The 20,621-nt window shown below is 39.1% G+C and overlaps 1 protein-coding gene across 1 annotated transcript in view; it reads left to right on the top strand.

The window, feature by feature from the left end:
- COL28A1 (collagen type XXVIII alpha 1 chain) overlaps positions 1-20,621 on the top strand; it is a 71,450-nt gene that overhangs the window by 36,039 nt on the left and 14,790 nt on the right. The window contains exons 15-26 of the mRNA XM_075609137.1: positions 1,152-1,220; positions 2,627-2,695; positions 5,059-5,127; positions 6,816-6,884; positions 8,650-8,721; positions 10,197-10,265; positions 12,649-12,720; positions 12,897-12,965; positions 13,757-13,825; positions 15,197-15,265; positions 16,253-16,321; positions 19,270-19,338. Coding sequence (XP_075465252.1) covers positions 1,152-1,220; positions 2,627-2,695; positions 5,059-5,127; positions 6,816-6,884; positions 8,650-8,721; positions 10,197-10,265; positions 12,649-12,720; positions 12,897-12,965; positions 13,757-13,825; positions 15,197-15,265; positions 16,253-16,321; positions 19,270-19,338 — 834 coding nt within the window. The remainder of the gene's footprint in view (positions 1-1,151; positions 1,221-2,626; positions 2,696-5,058; positions 5,128-6,815; positions 6,885-8,649; positions 8,722-10,196; positions 10,266-12,648; positions 12,721-12,896; positions 12,966-13,756; positions 13,826-15,196; positions 15,266-16,252; positions 16,322-19,269; positions 19,339-20,621) is intronic.

The raw sequence follows: 20,621 nt of genomic DNA, 5'->3' as shown, positions 1-20,621 counted from the left end.
CGTGGAATGGAAAGCAGCTATAAAAACACTTCCTTCATTTTGTACAGTACCTAACTTCAAACAATGTATTGCCAGGAACAATGTGTAAGTGGAAGCGCAACCCAAATATATATCATCTCTAACTGTGCATGCAATGTCTAGTATATAATGTATACCCTGTTCACTTACAGTATGTAACTGTATTTGTAACCATGTAGTATTTGTCATCTTAACTCTGTGCCCAGGACATACTTGAAAACGAGAGTTAACTCTCAATGTATTACTTCCTGGTAAAACATTTTATAAATAAAAATAAATAAATAAATGTAAATGATTAACATGTATGAACAAATTCTCAGAAATATTCCTAGCCCTTTCTGTAGCATTGATCTACAAAGTCAGGTCAACTGAGGGTTTCTCTGTTTGCTTTAAGACATCTCTGCCTTGAGGAAATGTTAGTGCCGCTCCTTTTGACTGCTTCCTTAAAGATTTCGGTCTAGGCTAAACCTGTAATCTGCTCATTGCTGGAGGGTTAAATAAGGTTTTTTTGTTGTCATACCCATTTTCTTTATAATATAAATATGCAACAGTAATCAGTTATCTAGAGATACTACAGAGGGTAGAAGGGTGTTTTGTTAAACATAGCATATTCATTCTATATATATATATCCTTACCAGGGCCACTTATTCTGTCAACTGCGGCAGCGCCTATTTGGCCAATCAGCTGAACTTGGATGTATAAAACCCCAGGTTTTCTCACGCCTTGGAATTGTTAGAAATTACAGGCATCTGATCACACCTGTTTAATAATATAGAACAGACACCCTCTGGCGCTGGAAGATACCTTACATTACATTGACTTGAATGTACTGGAAAATATGTGTGATCTCTAACACTACATTGGCCCCTTCTTTACATTTAATGGTTTATAGCTGCTTCTAAGTAAGAAGGTACACGTGTGACAGTAAAAGGGCATTTTGATCTCATCTGTGCATACATTGTATTTTGGTTTAGAAAAATGTCAATAAGAGTTGAGTTCCTGAGGCTTTGTTTTGTAGTAGCATGTGTAGTTGTGGCTTATTGTGGTACATGTTTAGTACTGTATTGGTACAGAATGTAAAGAATAAGACTTATTGTGTAGAGATGGTACTTACTTCTATTTCTTTATGTAGGGTGACCGTGGATTTGAAGGGCCCAGAGGACCTCGGGGGCAACCAGGCCCTGGTATTAAGGGTGAAACGGTGAGCAATAAACACCAGAAATGTTTGTTTTGCAATTACGCCGAATTTCACTATAGATTTGTATTACATAATTAGAACACAGGGGTACTTTGAAGCCAAACAAAACTATTTTGCAACCAGTTTAGTTGCATGTGTTACTGGTCATCCAATAGGAAGCTGCAACATTGTGTGTCCCCCAACCCCCCTTCTGATGATGTTGCAGCAATCTATTGGTCCACGGTACTCAGGAGATTAGTCTACCATTTTGATTTATCTAAAGGGATGGAAACCATTGACCACTATACCGTAAGTATCTCAGAACCAGCTAAAAATAGCACGGTTCCGCTCCTGAGAACCCCCAGCTTTGAATTCTGTTTAAAAAAAAATCAATAATGAAAATAAAAAAGATTTATCGGTATTTCTGCTTTAACTAGTTGTACTGCAACATAATACAAAGAAAAGCAATATATAGCCACATAATAATAATAATAATATGTTCTTGTATAGCACTGCTAGTTTTAAGTAGCACTTTACATAGACATTTTGCAGACACAGGTCCCTGCCCCATGGAGCTTACAATCTGTTTTTGGTGCCTGAGACACAGGGAGATAAGGTGACTTGCCCAAGGTCACAGGGAGCTGACACCAGGAATTGAACCAGGTTCCCCTGCTTCAAACTCAGAGCCAGTCAGTGTCGTTACTCACTGAGCCGCTCCTTCTCCCATCTTGGACCTGTCTGGTGATGAAAGTGGTAAAAGCAAAAAATGTCCTATGTTTTAAGGTTTATGTCCTCACTCCGTATGACCATAACTTTAGGGTTGGGTTTGAGGAACATATGCATTGATTTACTGCAGAGATGTCAATCTCACTGGACACCATTCAATGAGATTTGCAGGTTATGTAATCAAAAGGAAAAGTGGTGACCTTGAACAGTGAGACTCCAGTGACATCTATGAGAGTGTTGATGACTCAGAGAATTGGTGAAGCCATGTTGGACTTTGTTGAAAAGATCTGATCATGTAGGCTTTACATAGCAGAATGTAAAAGCCATATTAACTAAGCGGTGCTACACCACAAGACTCCATCCTTTCTGGATGGCACTTTGCAGTCTATTGACTTGAATGGGCCACAAGGTGTATTCTAGCAACAGAAGGGTCTTATGCAATAGCACAGCTGATTACATGTGGCCCACAACAAGGTTTGCCTAATAAGTCTATTAAACGGCTCTTGAACCATACTTATGAGAAGAAAAAACATATAGAAATGAATCAAATGTTGTCATATTGGATGTGCATTGGGGTGTTTTTGTTTATTATTAAGCTGTTGTTTCCAGCTGCTAAATCTGTGTACTTTATAATATTTATTTGTTAATTTATTATAGCATTCACACATACTAAAGCATTGTCTTTGTGTTCCTTTCCTGTGTAGGGAGAGTTTGGTCCTCCTGGTTTGCCTGGCCCTCTTGGTTTACCTGGTATTGGAATCCAAGGAGAAAAGGTAAGTGTGTTCAATCCCCTTCCGTCAGAAGGATCTGAAAAATATATTGCAGGTCAATCTGTCAATAAAGGGATTGCCATACATTTTTAAATATGTTAAGAATGGGGAAACAATACCAACGTACACTTTTCCATTTCCAATTCAACAGCAAAGCCTACAATCTACTAGATAGAATCAACTCTTTCATTATCTCTACAGTCTTTATTAAACAGTGACGGATAGACAAGGTGTAAGACGAAGCACAGGCTTTGGGGGGGAAAAAGGTGGTAGCTGGACTGCTCAAAACAGGTACAAAAATACTTTATTGACGGCACATAACAAACAGCAAGGAGATGAGCCCCCTCTAACACGTTTCACGTGACGTGCTCGCTTTATCAAGAGTTAAACAGTGACGGCAAAAAAGAAGCGCAAATAGAAAGAGCCTTATAGTGTAGTACAGTAGAGTCTCGGTTATCCGACCTAAATGGGACCAATAACGTGGCGGATAACCAAAAATGACGGATATCCCCCCTCCGTCCACCCTCCATCTCACCCCACCACTTCTCACTTGCCAGCAGCAGAAGAAGAGAACTGCAGACCACAGGAGCGGAATCGGGGGAAGACAGCTGGCGGCCGGAGAAGAGGACCACGTCAGCGGAGGAATGGAGTTAAAACAGCAGGCGGCGGAAACAGGCAGGAGATGACCATAAGACCCTGTGTGCAGAGCAGAGCAGCATAGGACAATGGCCGGGGAGGAGCACGTTGTAACACCGGAAGTCAGACATCGATCAACTTCCGGTGTTACAGCGCGCTCCTCCCTGGTCGTTCTCCTATGCCGCTCTGCTCCTGCACACAGGGTCTGATGGTCTTCTCCTGCCTGCTTCCGCCGCCACCCGCTGTCTTAATTCCATTCCTCCGCTGACGTGGTCCTCTTCTCCAGCCGCCAGCTGTCTTCCTCCGGTGCCGTTCCTGTGGTCTGCAGTCCTCCTCTTCTTCTGCCGCCGGTAAGCGACAAAGGGGGTTTGGGGGATGATGGATAAAATGGAAGGTCAGATAATCAAAACTCTACTGTATATTCTTTGAAGTATATGAAACGCACTTACAATGTTTCAACTTTCACAAACAGCTCATCAGTTTTAGCTATGCAGCCAGCAAGGTGTCTGTCAGCGTCTGAGCGGTGTGGAGTGTGTGAACCTCTGTGGGTGGTGTCTGTGATTCCTGATCCAGCCTATTCCCCCACTATCTTACCCACCAGTTCTTCTCCGCTTCACTTTCACCACTTGGCGCTCATTTGCCCCGTCCCTCCGTAGCTCCAGTGTTTCTATCCAACGCGTTTCGTACAATGTCTCAGCACTTCGTCAGGATTATGCAGTGTTTCTAATTGCTACAGTAGCATGGGAAAAGTACTCTAAGGAGCAGCACAGAAGGAGCTCAGAAGAAATAAACCGATCAACTGTTGGGAACTGATCAATTGTAAACAATAAATGTATATAGAGGGTAATATATTTTATACACTTACATATATCTTATATGTCCAATCATCTTATTTTTAATGGTTTAACATATATTTAGTGCACAGTACAATTGGGCTATATATAGCTAAAAAATTATATATTGCCAAGATATTGTGGGTTTTAGAACATCTAATCTTTTTATTAATTTTACCTATAGTGCTTTTAAAACCATACCTTTCGAGTAGTTATGAAATGCTATATTTTGTATTTATTTTGGTTGGCTTTCTGCAATATGCAAGCTAGTGATATATTTTATTGTTTCTATTAAAGCAGCAAGTCAAAGTAACCTTACAAATGTAACAATTACATAAATATTTCTCTTGATTTTCTTTAATATCAAGGAGCGGTCTTATACCGCAAAGCTTTGTTATTTGATAAAAAGTGTACAACAAAGGCAATGGACACCATTCTAAATAACACAAAAGCAGTGTGAGACCCCTGGGGTGCTCTACAGAGCGGCGATACAGCTCATTTACAACAACAAAAAACAATGCAATGATCTCTGTACTTACCATAAATATGAAGGAAAAATAACTTGATTTCCTGATCCATCCTCAGAACTGCCAACGTTTCTGTCATCAAGTGGCCTTCATCAGGGTTAATACGCACTATGTTCCTATTTTGTTCTTAAAGGGTGTAAGGGCTTAAGAAAGGCTGCCTTATTCATAGCTGACTCTACTGGGACTTCTTTCATTTGCTGCAGTTAGGTACTTTGGTGTCATATGAATATGATGAGCTGTGGCTTGCTAAAATTCTATACGTTTATAATTGGACGCATATGTTGTATATTAATGTTGTAACACACACCATTCTAATTGGCATAGACGGCAAATAAAATACTTTCAATGAGTTATCTTTTTCTTTGTTTAGGGAGTGCAGGGCCCCGCAGGGCCACCTGGAATGAGGGGACAACCTGGAGAAGGACTTACGGGATCTAAGGTAAGAATAGCATAGCATCAAAGAGCAATTACTTTTGTATTATAAAACCATTTTCAAAACATGACAACTACCCAGTATTATAACGTCAATGTTCAGAGAGTCAGGAGCAGAAGCTGTGCAAATATATCACAGAAGAAAATGTATCACTAAATACATGATAAATAATAAAACAACACTAGTATGCTAAAATAACAATACTATTAAGCCTAAACCTAATTGAATTAATAGCGAGTGGGACGCAACAAGTATAACAGCACACCAGGTGCAGCACTAATAGTATGCCCTCCACGGTAGTCTCAGAAATAGTGCGCTAATCAGTGGTGCATTACATCCAAACAGACTAAACAAAGACAAACAAACACTGAACATTAAAGGAACAACCAAAAAAATGGGAAGAGAAGACAAAGAGAGAAGAACTAATAAACTATATTGATAAAATACAATGGTCTCACTCACAAATCGATGGTTCTTGAAGGCAAGGTACAGTCTCCAGATTCGCGGGTCACACAGAGCGGGTTACTGGGCTTGATCGAGCTACAGACTTGGCTTCCTGACAGTCCCGATCAGCGCTTCCCCCCCAAGCTGTGCTCCTGCCCTCTGTTTCCTCACACTGACCTACTCAGCATGCGCATGCGTACTCTGTGCTCTAGAGCCTCCTTCTCGGAATGCTGCTGTGATGCCGTGAGGGCTCGCACTGGAACCGCTACTCTAGGAGGATCTGGTAGTCATGCCTAAGCTTGTCATTAGTTACTCCCATTCAGACATTAAAATAGGGCGTCCATTATTTTGTTTTGCCCTATTTCAGTGTCTAGATGGGCGTACAGACATGTTTAGGTATGACTTAAATAAGGTAACATTATTTTAGGTAATAACATTAAAGGAGCTTCGTTGGTAGGGTATTCGTGTGCTGGTGGGTTATTTACATATAATTTGTTTATTATGTCTCCTAACGTCTGTTCTTTTTAGCACTAGGCTTTTAATGTAACATAAGTTAACATTGAGTGACTTTCTTTAGTTAGTATAGCTTTAGTATTAACGTTACGCTAACTGAGGTTAACTTAACGTTTAATGGCCAGAGTTTAGTTTGGGCCTTAATATTTCCTTGGGTAGCATTCACAGTATATTCTGCTATATATTGTGAAATAAAAATGCTGGCAGCTTGCTAATTCTGGTTGTGTAAACAGGATGAGAAACGTTGACTGTGCTCAAGAAAATTGCACTCAAAATGAGTTAAGCCACAATGTGCCTGCTACAGCTACATCATTGGAAATAAGTGAAGGAACTCTTCCATTCTTGTCAACAAAGATTGGTACTAAAATAGCAAACGATCTATATCTAGGATATATAGCAGGATTGTTCATAAAGACTACTGGTACATTTATTTAGCTTTATCCTCTATCGTAAAAAAAAACATTTCTATGTGATACATTTTTGACTCAGGTGAGCTATGGTTAGGCCTTTACTAAGTGTTGGTGCAATGTATTCAAGGGATCAGCATATTTGCCTAGAAATTTAAATCATGCATGGTCACCTGAAACAAATATTGCAGGGTACAATACCTATTATCTATCAGTGTGCTTATGTTCTTATGGATGTAAAGACGACACATCAATGTATTCTACTGTTTCAGTACATTAGTAATAACATGACAGTATCATGGCAATTTAATATTTCTATTCATGTTACAGGGAGAGCAAGGTTTGCCAGGAGAATCTGGAGCTCCAGGAGAAAGGGGGCTTGGTGACCCTGGAGCAAAGGTAAATCAAACTGGATTATGGTCCATTTATTACAAAACATGTAGTATATACTGCTATGTAGCACCTCCTAGAGGAAAAGAGCTGTTTTGTGCAGTTATGAAGCACTCGCCATTACCAGTTTCAGATGTCATACTGTATTTATACATCTGCTGACAGTTATCCCCTAATGTCAACCAGGAGGTTTGAGAGTTTGTACTTGTTGCAGGGTACATGCAACCACACACGCGGGTTCTCTTGATAAGGCTTATTTATTGAGCCTTAAAAAATACAGCACAACAAAACGGCTTCTTTTCAGCATGCAGGACACAGACAGTTCAACAAACATGTACTTTGAAAACAGACCTTATAGCAGTAATCCTACTTCAGCATTTCAGTCCTATCTCTTGACCAGCTAGTCTGCATGTGTGTACAGCCTGGGGTTTTTAAAACACCTTGATTATGCAGCTGGGACCACTCTAATTGTCAGGAGCTTCCCAGCTGAAAATTAAGCTCGTCACTGCTGCACTACATACCTACACATACGTCTGCCAGGCATATAGCTGGTGACGTTCATTCACCCTTTCACAGTACTCCAAAAAAACAAATATCATATTAGGGACAGGTGCCTACACTAAGTTTCTTTTCTTATCTGTTCTTCTTCTCATCAAATTATTTTGTCTACTCTTCACTGTAACGGTACAGAAGCACATTAATAAGTCTTTACTTTAGCTTATTGGATGATATTCCTACACGTCAATGCTTCTTGTGCCTTTCACGTAAAAATATGTTTTTGTTGTTTAATCATAGACTTGTTTTGTTGTTCCTTCTAATAACTCTTTATTAATGTATCTTTATATAATTTTTTTAGGCTATATAAAAGTACTTTTTCCTTTTGGAATCGCAATCCCAGCTGCTGTGTTTTTTTTTATTTTTATTATTATTAAAACTCATTTTTTTTACAGCATGGGAACAGGGGGTCCTCCGGAGTTGAAGCTCGCTATTTTCAACCCTGGGGACCCCTCCTTCCCATTCCCAAGATGATTACTGATGAAGTTACTTGTTTTATATCTCCTTACAAGGGAAATAATATGATCGCCAAATCTCACAGGTCCTGCTTGCCAATAGGAAGTCACAATGTTGTCATCAGTTGCGGCTTCCTATTGGATTGTCATTTAAATCCCCTTAGAAAATCAGGACATAATGGCAGTAACTTCACCAGTAAGTATCTCTGGAACCGGCGCTGAAATAGTGAGGTTCAGAGATACAGACCTCCGTAGGGGGTGCCAGTAGCTGCTCTGCTCAGCTAGCAGGGTACATGTAATGGCGAAGTTTCAAAGCTCCCGTGTCACGTGGGCCAATAGGAAGCTGTGATGTCACCAGTTTCGGCTTCCTATTGGCCCATGTGAGCTTTAAACTTTAAACCCTAGCTAGCCCAGCCAGAGCTGCTACGGCACCCTATACATAGGCTGTATCTCTGGAAGCAGGGGGTCCCCGTAGCTGAAATTAATGGGGTTCAGCTCTGGAAACCGCCTGCATTAATCCTATGTATAAAAAATTGCTGAAGAAATCGCCTCTTGGGATGCTCCTTTAAAAATGCTGTTTTTACGGTTGCTCAATTCACTATCAATGAGTTAACACTAAAACATAATTAGACAATTTTAATTCCTGTTTCTATATCAGGTATTTCTATGTAAAAATGCAAGGAAACTGTAAATAAGGTGGCAGTTTAATGTAAAAAAACAATACAAAATAATATCTTTGGTTTTTGTTATTGTTTTTTTTTTAGGGTGAACCAGGCTCTTCAGGATCTGCAGGTCTGCCTGGTCTTCCAGGAGATGATGGAGCACCAGGACAAAAGGTCAAATTCTCATACATTATCTTATGAGTTTGCTAATAATTCCATGATTTATAACACAGTCCATAATGTGTTCTCCTATATTGTAATCCAGCTGACTTGACCATGGTATCATTGACCAGTTCTTCAATGCACGTTTCACAGTTCTCAGTCTACTAACTTTTATTATTGTGCTGTTTTGGAGATAGATAAATGTTATTGATGTGGCTTACTATTAGGCTTTTTAGTTACTTTTTTGTTGGGGTGTTTAGGTGCTTATGTATATATTTTATTATTGTGTATTTTTGGCCTTCATGCTTTTTGATTAGGGCCAGTGGCTGCTATAGTGGCTTATCATATTATATGGGTATGATGTACCACTATGCCAATCAATGGGTAAAGGGTGGGTATAGTGGATTGGTAGTGCAGGCCAGCAGGGACCACTCGAGGGCCCACAGACACATGCGGGGACCACCTGAGGACCCCCAGACACCCGCGGCCTCTGGTATCAATCATGTGGGGGTAGAGGAGGTGGGTATTGGTGTTTATTGTGGGTAGCGGGTGTGGGTGAAGTGGGTAGCGGGAGGGGTTAACCCCTTCATTGCCTTAGCGGTTAGCCGCTAAGGTATTGAAGATGACTGTAAAAGCATTTTTATTGCATGGGATTCATGCCGCTGATATTAATGGGTATCAGCTCCGGAGACTCCCGACATCCATCCACCTCGCCGCCTCTCAGCTACTTCTCACCAGCCTCACGCCAACTTTTCCTGGCGTGAGGAGTTGGGGAGAAACTCACTATTCTAGAGCCACGATAGGCTTTGATAAGCGAATCGAAGTTACTAGAATTTCACGAGTTTCAGAACCTGCCGATAAGTGGCTTAACGACGCTCAGCCGGCGTTTTTTTGTTTTTTTTGAAGGCTCAACATTTTGGCGATTTATTCTTTTATCACCCACTTATTGAGGCTTACTGAATAACAGTAGGCATTTTGGCCGATAAGTGCTCGATAAGTGGCTTATGAACGCTTATAGCATAGTCCCCTATGTCTCTCTGCACCCCTTTTTTGCACCTTTTATTTGCCTCCCAAAATCCTCCACATATGAAGTGACGTAAGTCTAAAATTCTGCAGAAACTGTTCTCATATATATCGCAGCTGTGCTCCAAAAAACGGAGCTGTGAATCTAAGCATAGGAAACGTGATCTTTTCATCTCTTGGGCGGCTTCTGCAGCCATAATTCCTCAATAAATGGAAATTACCATTATACTGATTCAGACTTTAGGCATCCAAAGAAGGATGGACACAACTTGAAAATGAACTAATGAAACATTTTATGCGTAGGAAATACATGTCCTAAATTGCACAACTGTCTACAAAACCAGAACCGTAGAGAGCTACAACGAGGTCTGAGCAGAAATGGAAACAAAATAGGAGATGAATGCTTATCTTCACGTCTTGTCTGGTAAAAAATATTTAACCATTTGCTAATGCTTTTACTGTAGGGGGAGTCAGGACTACCTGGACTCAGAGGTCCCGAAGGGTCTCCTGGCATTGGTATACAGGGTGAAAAGGTCAGTATTAAACTACATGGAATAGTAACAACATGACAATCGTATATGTTTACATTTCTTGCTCTAAATACATCTTTCTTAGTTACGTTTTGGTATTTTTTTCATGTAAATCTAATCTCAATATTCAGAATTTTATACAAATAGGTCTCTCACAAATAGATGTCGTTTTTTACCTTACCGTCAATTAATGAGACATAATGAGTCTAAATCATAAGGCCGAGCTCATAGTGGCGGCGTCGCTACATGCGCGCGCAAGTCAGGCACAATTCAGTACTTGGCTATAGTAGTTAGCCAAGTGCCTGTGCGCCTGCTGGCGACGTAGCATGTTGACACGGAAGCGTTTTGAGAAAGCAATAAATGTTGTCTTCTCAGTTGACTACACACGTGACATCAGCGACACGTGAGCTGGTTCTGCCAATGAGGGCAAACCAGCTACGTGACGCGTCCGTGACGCATTCGCTATGCGTCCGCATCGCCTCCCCAATCACATGCAGCCAAGTGCACAGATCGCTAGGGCTGAAGGAGTGCGCGCGGCGATGCAGGTAGTATAAGCTCTGCCTTAGACACCTCCTGGCAACAGAAAACACCTTACGGCCTATGCATTTTAATGGGCTGTATGGTGTGTTCCTGCACTAGAAGGTGCCTTATGGAATCGCACTGCTTAGTAAATATGGGCTATTATAAATAAATTCATTGCCTGCATCAATACCATATAGCCATCCTGATTGCTGTTGTACTGTATATATCTATCTTTAGCAGCCCCATGATGTTCATTGTAAGATTTAAATTACTCATTAAATGCTAAATACTTAAAAACTATTTTAAATTGGATACTGTGTTAGTCATTTCAAGGTTGCTGCAGTCACAGCTCTCTAAACAGTTTCTAATTAAGGTTTACAATACATTGCAATCAGAATCCAGGTTGCAGCCGAGTCCATCATAGCAATACAATTGCATTGCAATCCCTGAATGGCTCTGCCATATTTTTGTATATGATTATTTCAGTTATCTTGTCTCCCTTTGTGCATAATGACAATAGTGCTTTAAAAATACATTCTGAGGACTACCAAGCTCTGATTGTTTTTCGGTTCCTTCGGCTAAGAGTGTTTGCTAATTCAAAAGCGCCCTACTCGTACCTCAAGCAGTTCGAGGGCTTATGTATGACCAAAGGGATTCAGAAGGGTATCATTTCTCAAGTACAGGCATACCCCGCATTAACATACGCAATGGGACCGGAGCATGTATGTAAAGCGAAAATGTACTTAAAGTGAAGCACTACCTTTTATCCACTTATTGATGCATGTACAGTACTGCAATCATCATATACGTGCATAACTGCTGTAAATAACGCATGTATAACAGGCTCTATAGTCTCCCCGCTTGCGCACAGCTTCGGAACAGGTAGGGAGCCGGTATTGCTGTTCAGGACGTGCTGACAGGCGCATGCGTGAGCTGCCGTTTGCCTATTGAGCGAGATGTACTTACTCGCGAGTGTACTTAAAGTGAGTGTACTTAAACCGGGGTATGCCTGTATATAAGCTTATAGTTGTGGTTGATTCTGAAGTAAAACCTTGATTTGTGTCTAAATGGGAGGAAGTTCTAGGGCTAGAGTTAGATCCAGAGGCATGAGAAGAAATTTTTACAGGGGTAGGGGAAAGTTAAATTTGTGTGGTCATCAAGTGGAATGCCCTCCCCTTATCTGAAAGACATCTCCATCAGTGGTATTTTATACCCTTTAAATTGTCTGTCTTGTATCCCTCCACCTCCCCTCAATGTACAAGAGGGTGTAGCCAAATTGGCTCCTTCCTCCATATGTGGTGGCAGTGCCTGAGAATTAGTGTTCTCTGGGACACTGTAAATGAAACGCTACACGGTATCTTGGATGTTTCCATTCCTCTGGACCCATGATCTGCTTTATTGTGTATACCTAATGCCCTTCTTACTAAGAAAGAAAATAAAGTCATGGTCCACATCTACACGGCCACGTCTGTAGAGTGGAGAGTCTGTATAGGAGTAGCAAATTTCCCAAGGATTTTTCTCTGGATATAATCTAAGGTCCCGGGACCAGCCGCTGCTTCGGATTTGCCGGTGTTATTTTTAATTGGCCTACAGTATGGGGGTGCGCTTTCTAGCTATATGCTTGTTATGTTATATCTGGATTAGAGGCTAGTTATCTTGGGTGATCATATGTACTTACTATATAGATAGATCATTTTTGTCTGTAGTAGTTTTCTTGTTTTGCTTGCCCCCCCCCTGTTTGTATTGTGCCACTTTTTTTACTTTCTATTTCCCTCTTTTATGTCATTATTTGAAACTTTATAATAGAATTTGAGATTAACAAAAAAATAGATTGTGATTGCTTAATTTTGTGGTATTTCTTTAGGGTGACCAAGGTCAACGAGGTATCCGGGGATTATCAGGACTTCCAGGACCTGCTGGACCATCAGGACCAAAAGTAATTACATATTTTTTTTTTTTTAAATTAACGTTTACATAGAGAGGTTAAATGGACACATTTTATATCATGTGTTTTAGAAATTGTTCTCAGAACCATAATTGAAACTCTGGTCGGGTGATAGATCCTGTTGGGTATTTGTTCTTGTTCTCCATGTTTATTTCTATATTTCTTAGGGTGAGCCGGGTGTCTCAGGACGTCTTGGAATGCCGGGTCTTCCTGGTCGTGCCATCGTGGGCCCTAAGGTAACACATCCATCTACAGCCATTGGTTACAGGAAATAGCATTCCAATTACAAACCGTCATAACTATGACTTCACTAGAAACATTAAGAATCAGACACATCCTGAAAATGTAATAATATCAATGGTACTTTCGTAGTATTAAAATGAGATAGATATGTCCCCTGTGTCTTAACAAAGCTAGATATCCTATACCTCTTATCTATTGTGCACGTAACAATAGTCCCAAGAATTTGCATATGACTAAATAGGTAGAATGTTTGTGTCATACAAAGTATCCCACTCATGCTAGCAAGTACTATGCACAGCATGATAAGATTTTCTTTACTATAGGACTACTATATTATTATTATTATTATTATAACACTTGCATACATTTCATTTTATTGAACATGGTTCCAAAATCATAAGGTAATTTATGTTACCAAAAATGTACCCATCATATACAGTATTTCAACTGACAATGCAATTGTATATATTGTACTGTTCTTCCTCTCTCGCATTAATCTGGTTCAAATTCTTTTATGCTTATAGAGTTGAATTAAAGCAGTGTTGGAATCTATACTTTTAAATAGCATAACTTCACTTATGTTGGTATGTTAGTCACTAAAATGGATTGTATTTTCCATAAATGTAATAATTATATTTTATATTAAGAACATGGAGTAGTGAGATAATAGGAATGTAGCAGTTTTCTTCTCTAAATCCAACTTTCTTTCCCTAACATGCCAAGATTGCAGCCATTTTGTTATGCTCCATTCACAATGAGAACTGATAGTGTTTTATTATTCAAGGGGGACCTTGGCCCACCAGGTCCTCATGGCCCAGTAGGCGAACAAGGCATTGGCATTCCTGGTCCAAAGGTAATGTGACATTTTATAGAGTATATTGGAATTTCATGTTGGGTGCATAGTGTTTGTACAAGATAGAGACACCATCCGTTACTTATATTATCAATACAAATACTGTTGACAATGACTACTTGTTATATGGTATACCCAGATTATGTGGATGACATTTTAGAAACCTGGACCAACATTTTTTTAAACCTTTTTCAAAAAACATTCTTCTTCTAAGAGGACGCACATTTTCTGTTTTTTTGCATAACAAATAAGTTTGCAGGAAAATGGTGGTAGACTTTTGAAACATTGCAGCATCTCCCTATATATACACCCATACACCCATACACCCATACACCCATACACCCATACACCCATACACCCATACACCCATACACCCATACACACATACACACATACACACATACACACATACACACATACACACATACACACATACACACATACACACATACACACATACACACATACACACATACACACACACATACACACACACACACATACACACACACACACATACACACACACACACATACACACACACACACATACACACACACATACACACATATATATATATATATATATATATGCAATACGATACCGTTTGGAAACGAAATCAGCAGGCAGCACTCCAGAATTGAACAAACAAGTGTATTGAAAAAAATAAATAAACACAAAACCAACGTTTCGGTATGTATATATGTGTGTATATATATATATATATATATATATATATATATATATATAGCAACTGTAAATATTACTGTATAGTCATTTGCATGTCTTAGACAGGTCTGCAACCCTGTCTTTCACCATTATCACCCAGCACACAGCACATCCACTGCAGCAAGGGATTCTGGGAAATGACATGCAAATGAGCACACAGTGCCACCTTTTATCTCAAGCTCACATTACATGAACAACCCTTAGCCAATGCATGCTGCTTTAGACACAGCTTTTAAGCAAGGGTTTGGGAGATGCAATGCCAGTAAACCCACTCACAGTCACTTTTTTTACCCACCATAACCTTAATGTGTGTGTGTGTGTGTGTGTGTGTGTGTGTGTGTGTGTGTGTGTGTGTGTGTGTGTGTGTGTGTGTGTGTGTGTGTGTGTGTGTGTGTGTGTGTGTGTGTGTGTGTGTGTGTGTGTGTGTGTGTGTGTGTGTGTATTCCCACTTTTCATAGCACATACCCTGTTTGTAGCATGCACAGTTGAGAATATATCATGTTCAAAGTATCAAATTGAAGTAAACTACACAAATTAAAATGAATTGTATTAATCATAGAAGGCTAACTAAATTTGGATATGAAAAAAGAAACAAAAGAACATAAAATAAAAGTGAAAATAAATATATTTTGCCTCCCATAGGGTGACAGAGGTAATCCAGGACCATTAGGACCATTTGGACCAAAAGGAGATGGATACCCAGGCTTACCTGTGAGTGAACATCCACTCTAAGAAATTGCTGCTTAATACATGTCTCTGAGGAATTAAAGCTTGTTACATTTCATCTGATTGCAGATCAAGCAATATCCTACATGTTTTTTTTTTCTAAATAAATCAGTTTCTTTACTGAGAAAATACTTGTAGCATTTAAAAAAAAACAACAACTCCGAATGACATTTTTAATGTATTATAATGTAAGAAGCATTTCTTGTTTCTATGGCAACCATTTACAAAGTCACATCCCCTTCCTCTTCTAAAACAGGCTCTGGCACACCCCTTTTTGAGCTCTGCCCTCTCTCTAGCAGTGCACCAATTGTATCTAGTGACTGCCTCGTCACATGATCTTCCCCATAGAACTTTGGATCTTTGGTCCTCTTCTGCTGCACTGACGGCCAAATAGTGAACCCCCGAGCCGAATCTTCGCCGATCTATCACAGGAGAACGGATTGATCGGCAACTTAGCTAATTACTTATCATTGTGTGAATTGTATTGATGCACATTTAAAGCAAAAAAAATAATAAAACATATGTTTAAAAACGGCAGCTTGGACTGCTGCTTTAAGACATAGACACATTGTCCAGTATTTACTAAGCAGTCTTCTGGCACTAGAAGACACTTTATAGATTATTGCCCTGCAAGGCGTCTTCCAGCATCGGACGGTACTTTTTGGCAGAAGACTGCTTAATAAATATGGTGCATTGTGTGAAATGACATATGCAAGGATTTTCTGTGTGCAAGTAAAGTCTCATCTTTTTAAATATTTGTACGCCAATTAAAGCGTGATATCTACTAAGTGGTGCTAAACCTTAGGACGCCTTATGGTGCCATAAGATCATTCTGTTACTAATATTATGTTGGTAACATTTTAATTTCTGTTTATTGGAACTATTCATATTTATATTAACTTTGATATCAGTAAAATGATTCATATGTATTTTCATATGTATTCATATGTATTTTTAATCGCTTGAAATAAGGGATTGCCTGGACTTACTGGACCTCAGGGGGAACCTGGACAAGAAGGCTTTGGATTACCAGGACCTAAGGTACCATTTATTAATTCATCTTCTATGCCCCCTGCAGTGCTCCATATCACATTTTGGAGGTATTTTTCCTGATTCCTTTGTCTAACACCTAGAGATGGAATCTTTGTGTTTGTGTATGTTTATTTGCAGAAATATCAGTGTATCATTTATATACACATCCACAAAAATGTGTCATACGCAACATTTTCAAATAAAACATTGTACTTGATACGAGCAAAGTAATAATACACAGTTTAAACAGAAGAGTCGTTAACAAAGGGTCAGATTTATTTTTAAGAGAAAGAATTCAAAATCCTACAATTTATTGTTATCACCCATCTGTATCATTCTAATATGGAAATAAAAGTAACTATCACAATACATTTGGAAAGGCAAACTGGTATCTGGCATACTGCTATTTTATAAGAAAATAGTGAAATGCTGAGAAATGGTACATGTGACTTTGGGAAATCACTTCCTTTTTGTATTTGTTAAATTTGCTTGAACATCTCTACTTACCTCCACCTTCCACAGTACCTTCTCAGCAGCAAAGGATTTAAAATCAATCTGTTCTGTAGTATTAGATAATACTTACTGCATTTGTTTTGGATTCCAACTCTTAAGGCATGATTCCCCCCTCTCTCCCATCCCCAGCCCCCTCTCATTTTTCTTATTTTTTTTCTTATTTGTATATGTAAAGCATGTGACGATGTACAATTCTACATCCTTACCTAAGCTGACAATCATTTGATGCTCCTGTTATAAATCTGTAAAGTTCCTGAGTGTGTGCCTAATGAAATGGCCTCCTTTCAGTTTCAATCAATCCTTCAGTCATCAGTGTAACTTAGCAGCTTCAATGTATGCTTATTGTTACAGCTCGAACTGCTGGGAACATTGGCAACAAATTATCCCAAACAGGGAAAAAAAACATATAAGATTTCACATGTTTTGCTACTTTAACGCCATTTTTAATTAGTTTTAATGTACTAAGCATCCTTTCCTTTGGTTCCTTTTTGAACCCTGCCCTCTCCCCAGCAGTGAATAGCATTTGCAACATATTATCACAAAAAGGGAAGTGTTGCAGTGTTACCAGCAGGAGACTGTATCTCAGTTGAAATAGACAATGTTACCCTTAGTAATAAAAGGAAATACTGTAGCTGTTTCATTTTACTGACTGAAGGGTTGATTTAGCGACAGCCATTTGATTAGCCCCAAGAGCAGGCTTTTCGCCAATCGATCAGGAGATTAGGTAATTTATTGAAACCCCCCCCCCCCCCCCCCCCCAAAAAAAAGTTGAATGCTGCCTTTAAGTTGGGGTTTTCATAATACTGGCTGGCCTTTTAATTTTCATGGTCACAATTAATAATGCCACAACTATCTATATTAACATATTAAAAACCTGTCCCTCTATATATTGATGCACATATTAAAACATTAATACATACATTATTAGAGAAATTGTAAGGAGAGTTCTCTCTCAACCAGAAAGACAGTATAATATAAAAGCAAGTGCTACCTATGAGCTGCTAATAATCAGACAGAGCGCGGAAGAGCACACTGAACGAGATCCCATATATGGTGCACGCGGCTAAATGTGGACAGAGTATAAGGAATGATAATAAGTCAATAAAATGTAACTTTTAATAAATCAATGTACATACATGTACCATAAAATATAAACACACAATATAAAATACTACTTAATGCATACTTAAATGAGAGGAAACGGCTAGTGAATCCCTCTATAGAAACGCCACACTGTCTTGAGGTAAAATCTGTCTGGTGAGGGAGAGAGGGATGGATTGATACATAGGTGGATGAGAAAGAAAAAACACGGAATTAGGATTGCAATATATAATGCACCCAAATGTGCAGGTGAGCTCTAACAGGCTCCTAACCTTAATCGAAGTGAGCTCTATCAGGCTCAAAACCTAAATCAGCTGGCTTGTGCTATTTCTGAGAGACGCCAATACAACCGTCCGGCTGGGGTGAAGACCCAACGTACGTTTCACCGTCTACAATGGCTTCTTCTCGCAAGGTTACCTCCAGAAAGTGTGGGTTTCTATAGAGGGATTCACTAACCATTCCTTCTCACCACCAATACTGACGGGTGGACTGGTTAAACCCACTGCACCCATCTTACAGAGACACCATCCTGCACAGACATTTGGGATGTAGTTGATCCTCTAAACAGACGGGAGCGCACCCAAAGGTTTATTTGAGGTTTGGGGAACCTATGAGTCTATTTACGGCATTGAGCTGATTAAGCAGCAACAGCAGTGTTTCCCAAGTACATTGTACCCTGTGACATACAGGCACATACAGGTCCTTTGCAATCGTGCTTTGGATTAGGAAACAATATTTAGAAAAGCAATACCTTTGGGTTCTATACATACTATGTTTCCATTAGCTCCACTTCCCCTCTCACATCAAGGCTGGGACTAGTATTTGGCATGACACTCCATGTAATGGTTAGGGATCAGAGTTTAGTTTTATAATGCTTGTAATGCTTGAGACATTGCTAGTATATGCTGCTATATATTTACCGCACCCGTGGGGTTGCCCTTTTTTATGAGAGAACATTAACACTCTTATTCACTCATTGAGAGTGCTGACCAATAGTATTTAAAGTCTTATCACTGTGGGTGTTAGTGTTTATATTTTATGGTACATGTATGTACATTGATGTATTAAAAGTGACATTTTATTATAATTTCTTATATTCTCCCCACATTTAACAGTGTGCACCATATATAGGATCTCTTTTGGTGTCCTCTTCCGCACACACTGTATCCATTATTAGACAAACAAAGATTTTTCATTGGTGTTGTAAATCTGCAGAAGTCTACTCTGATTTATTTCAATATTTCTAAAATGATCCCATTGTGTCATAATTATATATTTTTGTGGACCAATCTTAAGTTAAGGGCTAAAGTTAATTTGTAACATAAAATTGTATTCAATCACAGGGGGATCAAGGTGCAAGAGGACCTTTTGGTCTCCCGGGTCCCACTGGAGAAGGTTTTCCAGGACCAAAAGTAAGTCCATTGTATTTATTGACCATGTTCAATTCACCAACATTCTTGTTTTATTACCTCGATTCTATAATTTCTTACTGAAGCATTTTATATACATTGCCCACTGGTAAGTAGATACTGCAGCTCATGTACAGGAACAGTTATGCAGTCATAATATGAAGCATTACAAGGAGTGCTCTTATCTGTCGCCTTGTTACAAGGACCTTATGAAGCAGCAAAGGTGTAATGAGACACTAAGGACCCTATTTCTATATGACTTGAAGAAGAACTCCCTTGGTGTGGTGGGCAAGCTGGTCATACTGTAAGCAAAATATGTAACAAAAAAAATAAATTAAATAGAACTATTATAATTTATTTAAGATGTGTAGACTGTGAAATGATAAATAATTGGAAGTACTCTTTATATTGGATGAGCTTACCAGAGCACATGGACTGGGTCAGCTATTTTAGCTGCTTTTCAGCAGTGCTTTTTGGCATTTTTGCTACTGTACATTTAGGCCTTTTTTGCCCAGGTGACTTAGCCCCCCAAAAATGATATTACACCCAATAAACTATGTTCTAAGTATATAGTATACTGAGTGAAGAGATAGTTTAGCAAAGCCAGTCCCATTCAACTGAGATTTTCTAGTTGGGCAGAAATCCCTTGAAAGTTGGATTTGGGGCTATTTCGGGTATCTCTTCAACCTATATATAAAATTAAGAAAAGAGAGCTCCGGCATTTTATTGCAATCTTTTTGTCTTTTCTGGGTATATAGTATATGGCTGCCACAGTCCAACAAACACGGCTATTTCCGTTTTTATATATACATATATATATATATATATATATATATATTTATATACATATATATATACATATATATACATACATATATATATATACAGTGTTCGACAAACCTATACATTTGCACGCCCCGGGCGAGTGGATTTAACATCGTGGCGAGCTCCTATTGGCCCAAGCAGCACACATTTGGTACTAGGTGGCGAGTAGATTTTTTGTTTGGCGAGTAGATTTTTTGGTGATTTGTCGACCACTGTGTATATATATATATATATATATATATATATATATATATATATATATATATATATATATATATATATATATCATAAAGTAATAGTTTATTTGGGGCTGATCTGGTCCTTGCCTTTAATTTTTCAAAACCTTTACTTTTGGCTGAGTCTTCACCTGTTTACCATTTCTCTGGCATCAGCTGTGACGATGCCAGTCTCTGTAGTCTTTGTGTCTATGAACAAAAGCGGCCATTTTGGATTCCTGGGAT

Source organism: Ascaphus truei, chromosome 7, assembly GCF_040206685.1.
Source record: "Ascaphus truei isolate aAscTru1 chromosome 7, aAscTru1.hap1, whole genome shotgun sequence".
Lineage (NCBI taxonomy): Eukaryota > Metazoa > Chordata > Amphibia > Anura > Ascaphidae > Ascaphus > Ascaphus truei.
Note: the sequence above shows the minus strand (reverse complement) of the source record. Positions and strands in the feature narration are given on the sequence as shown.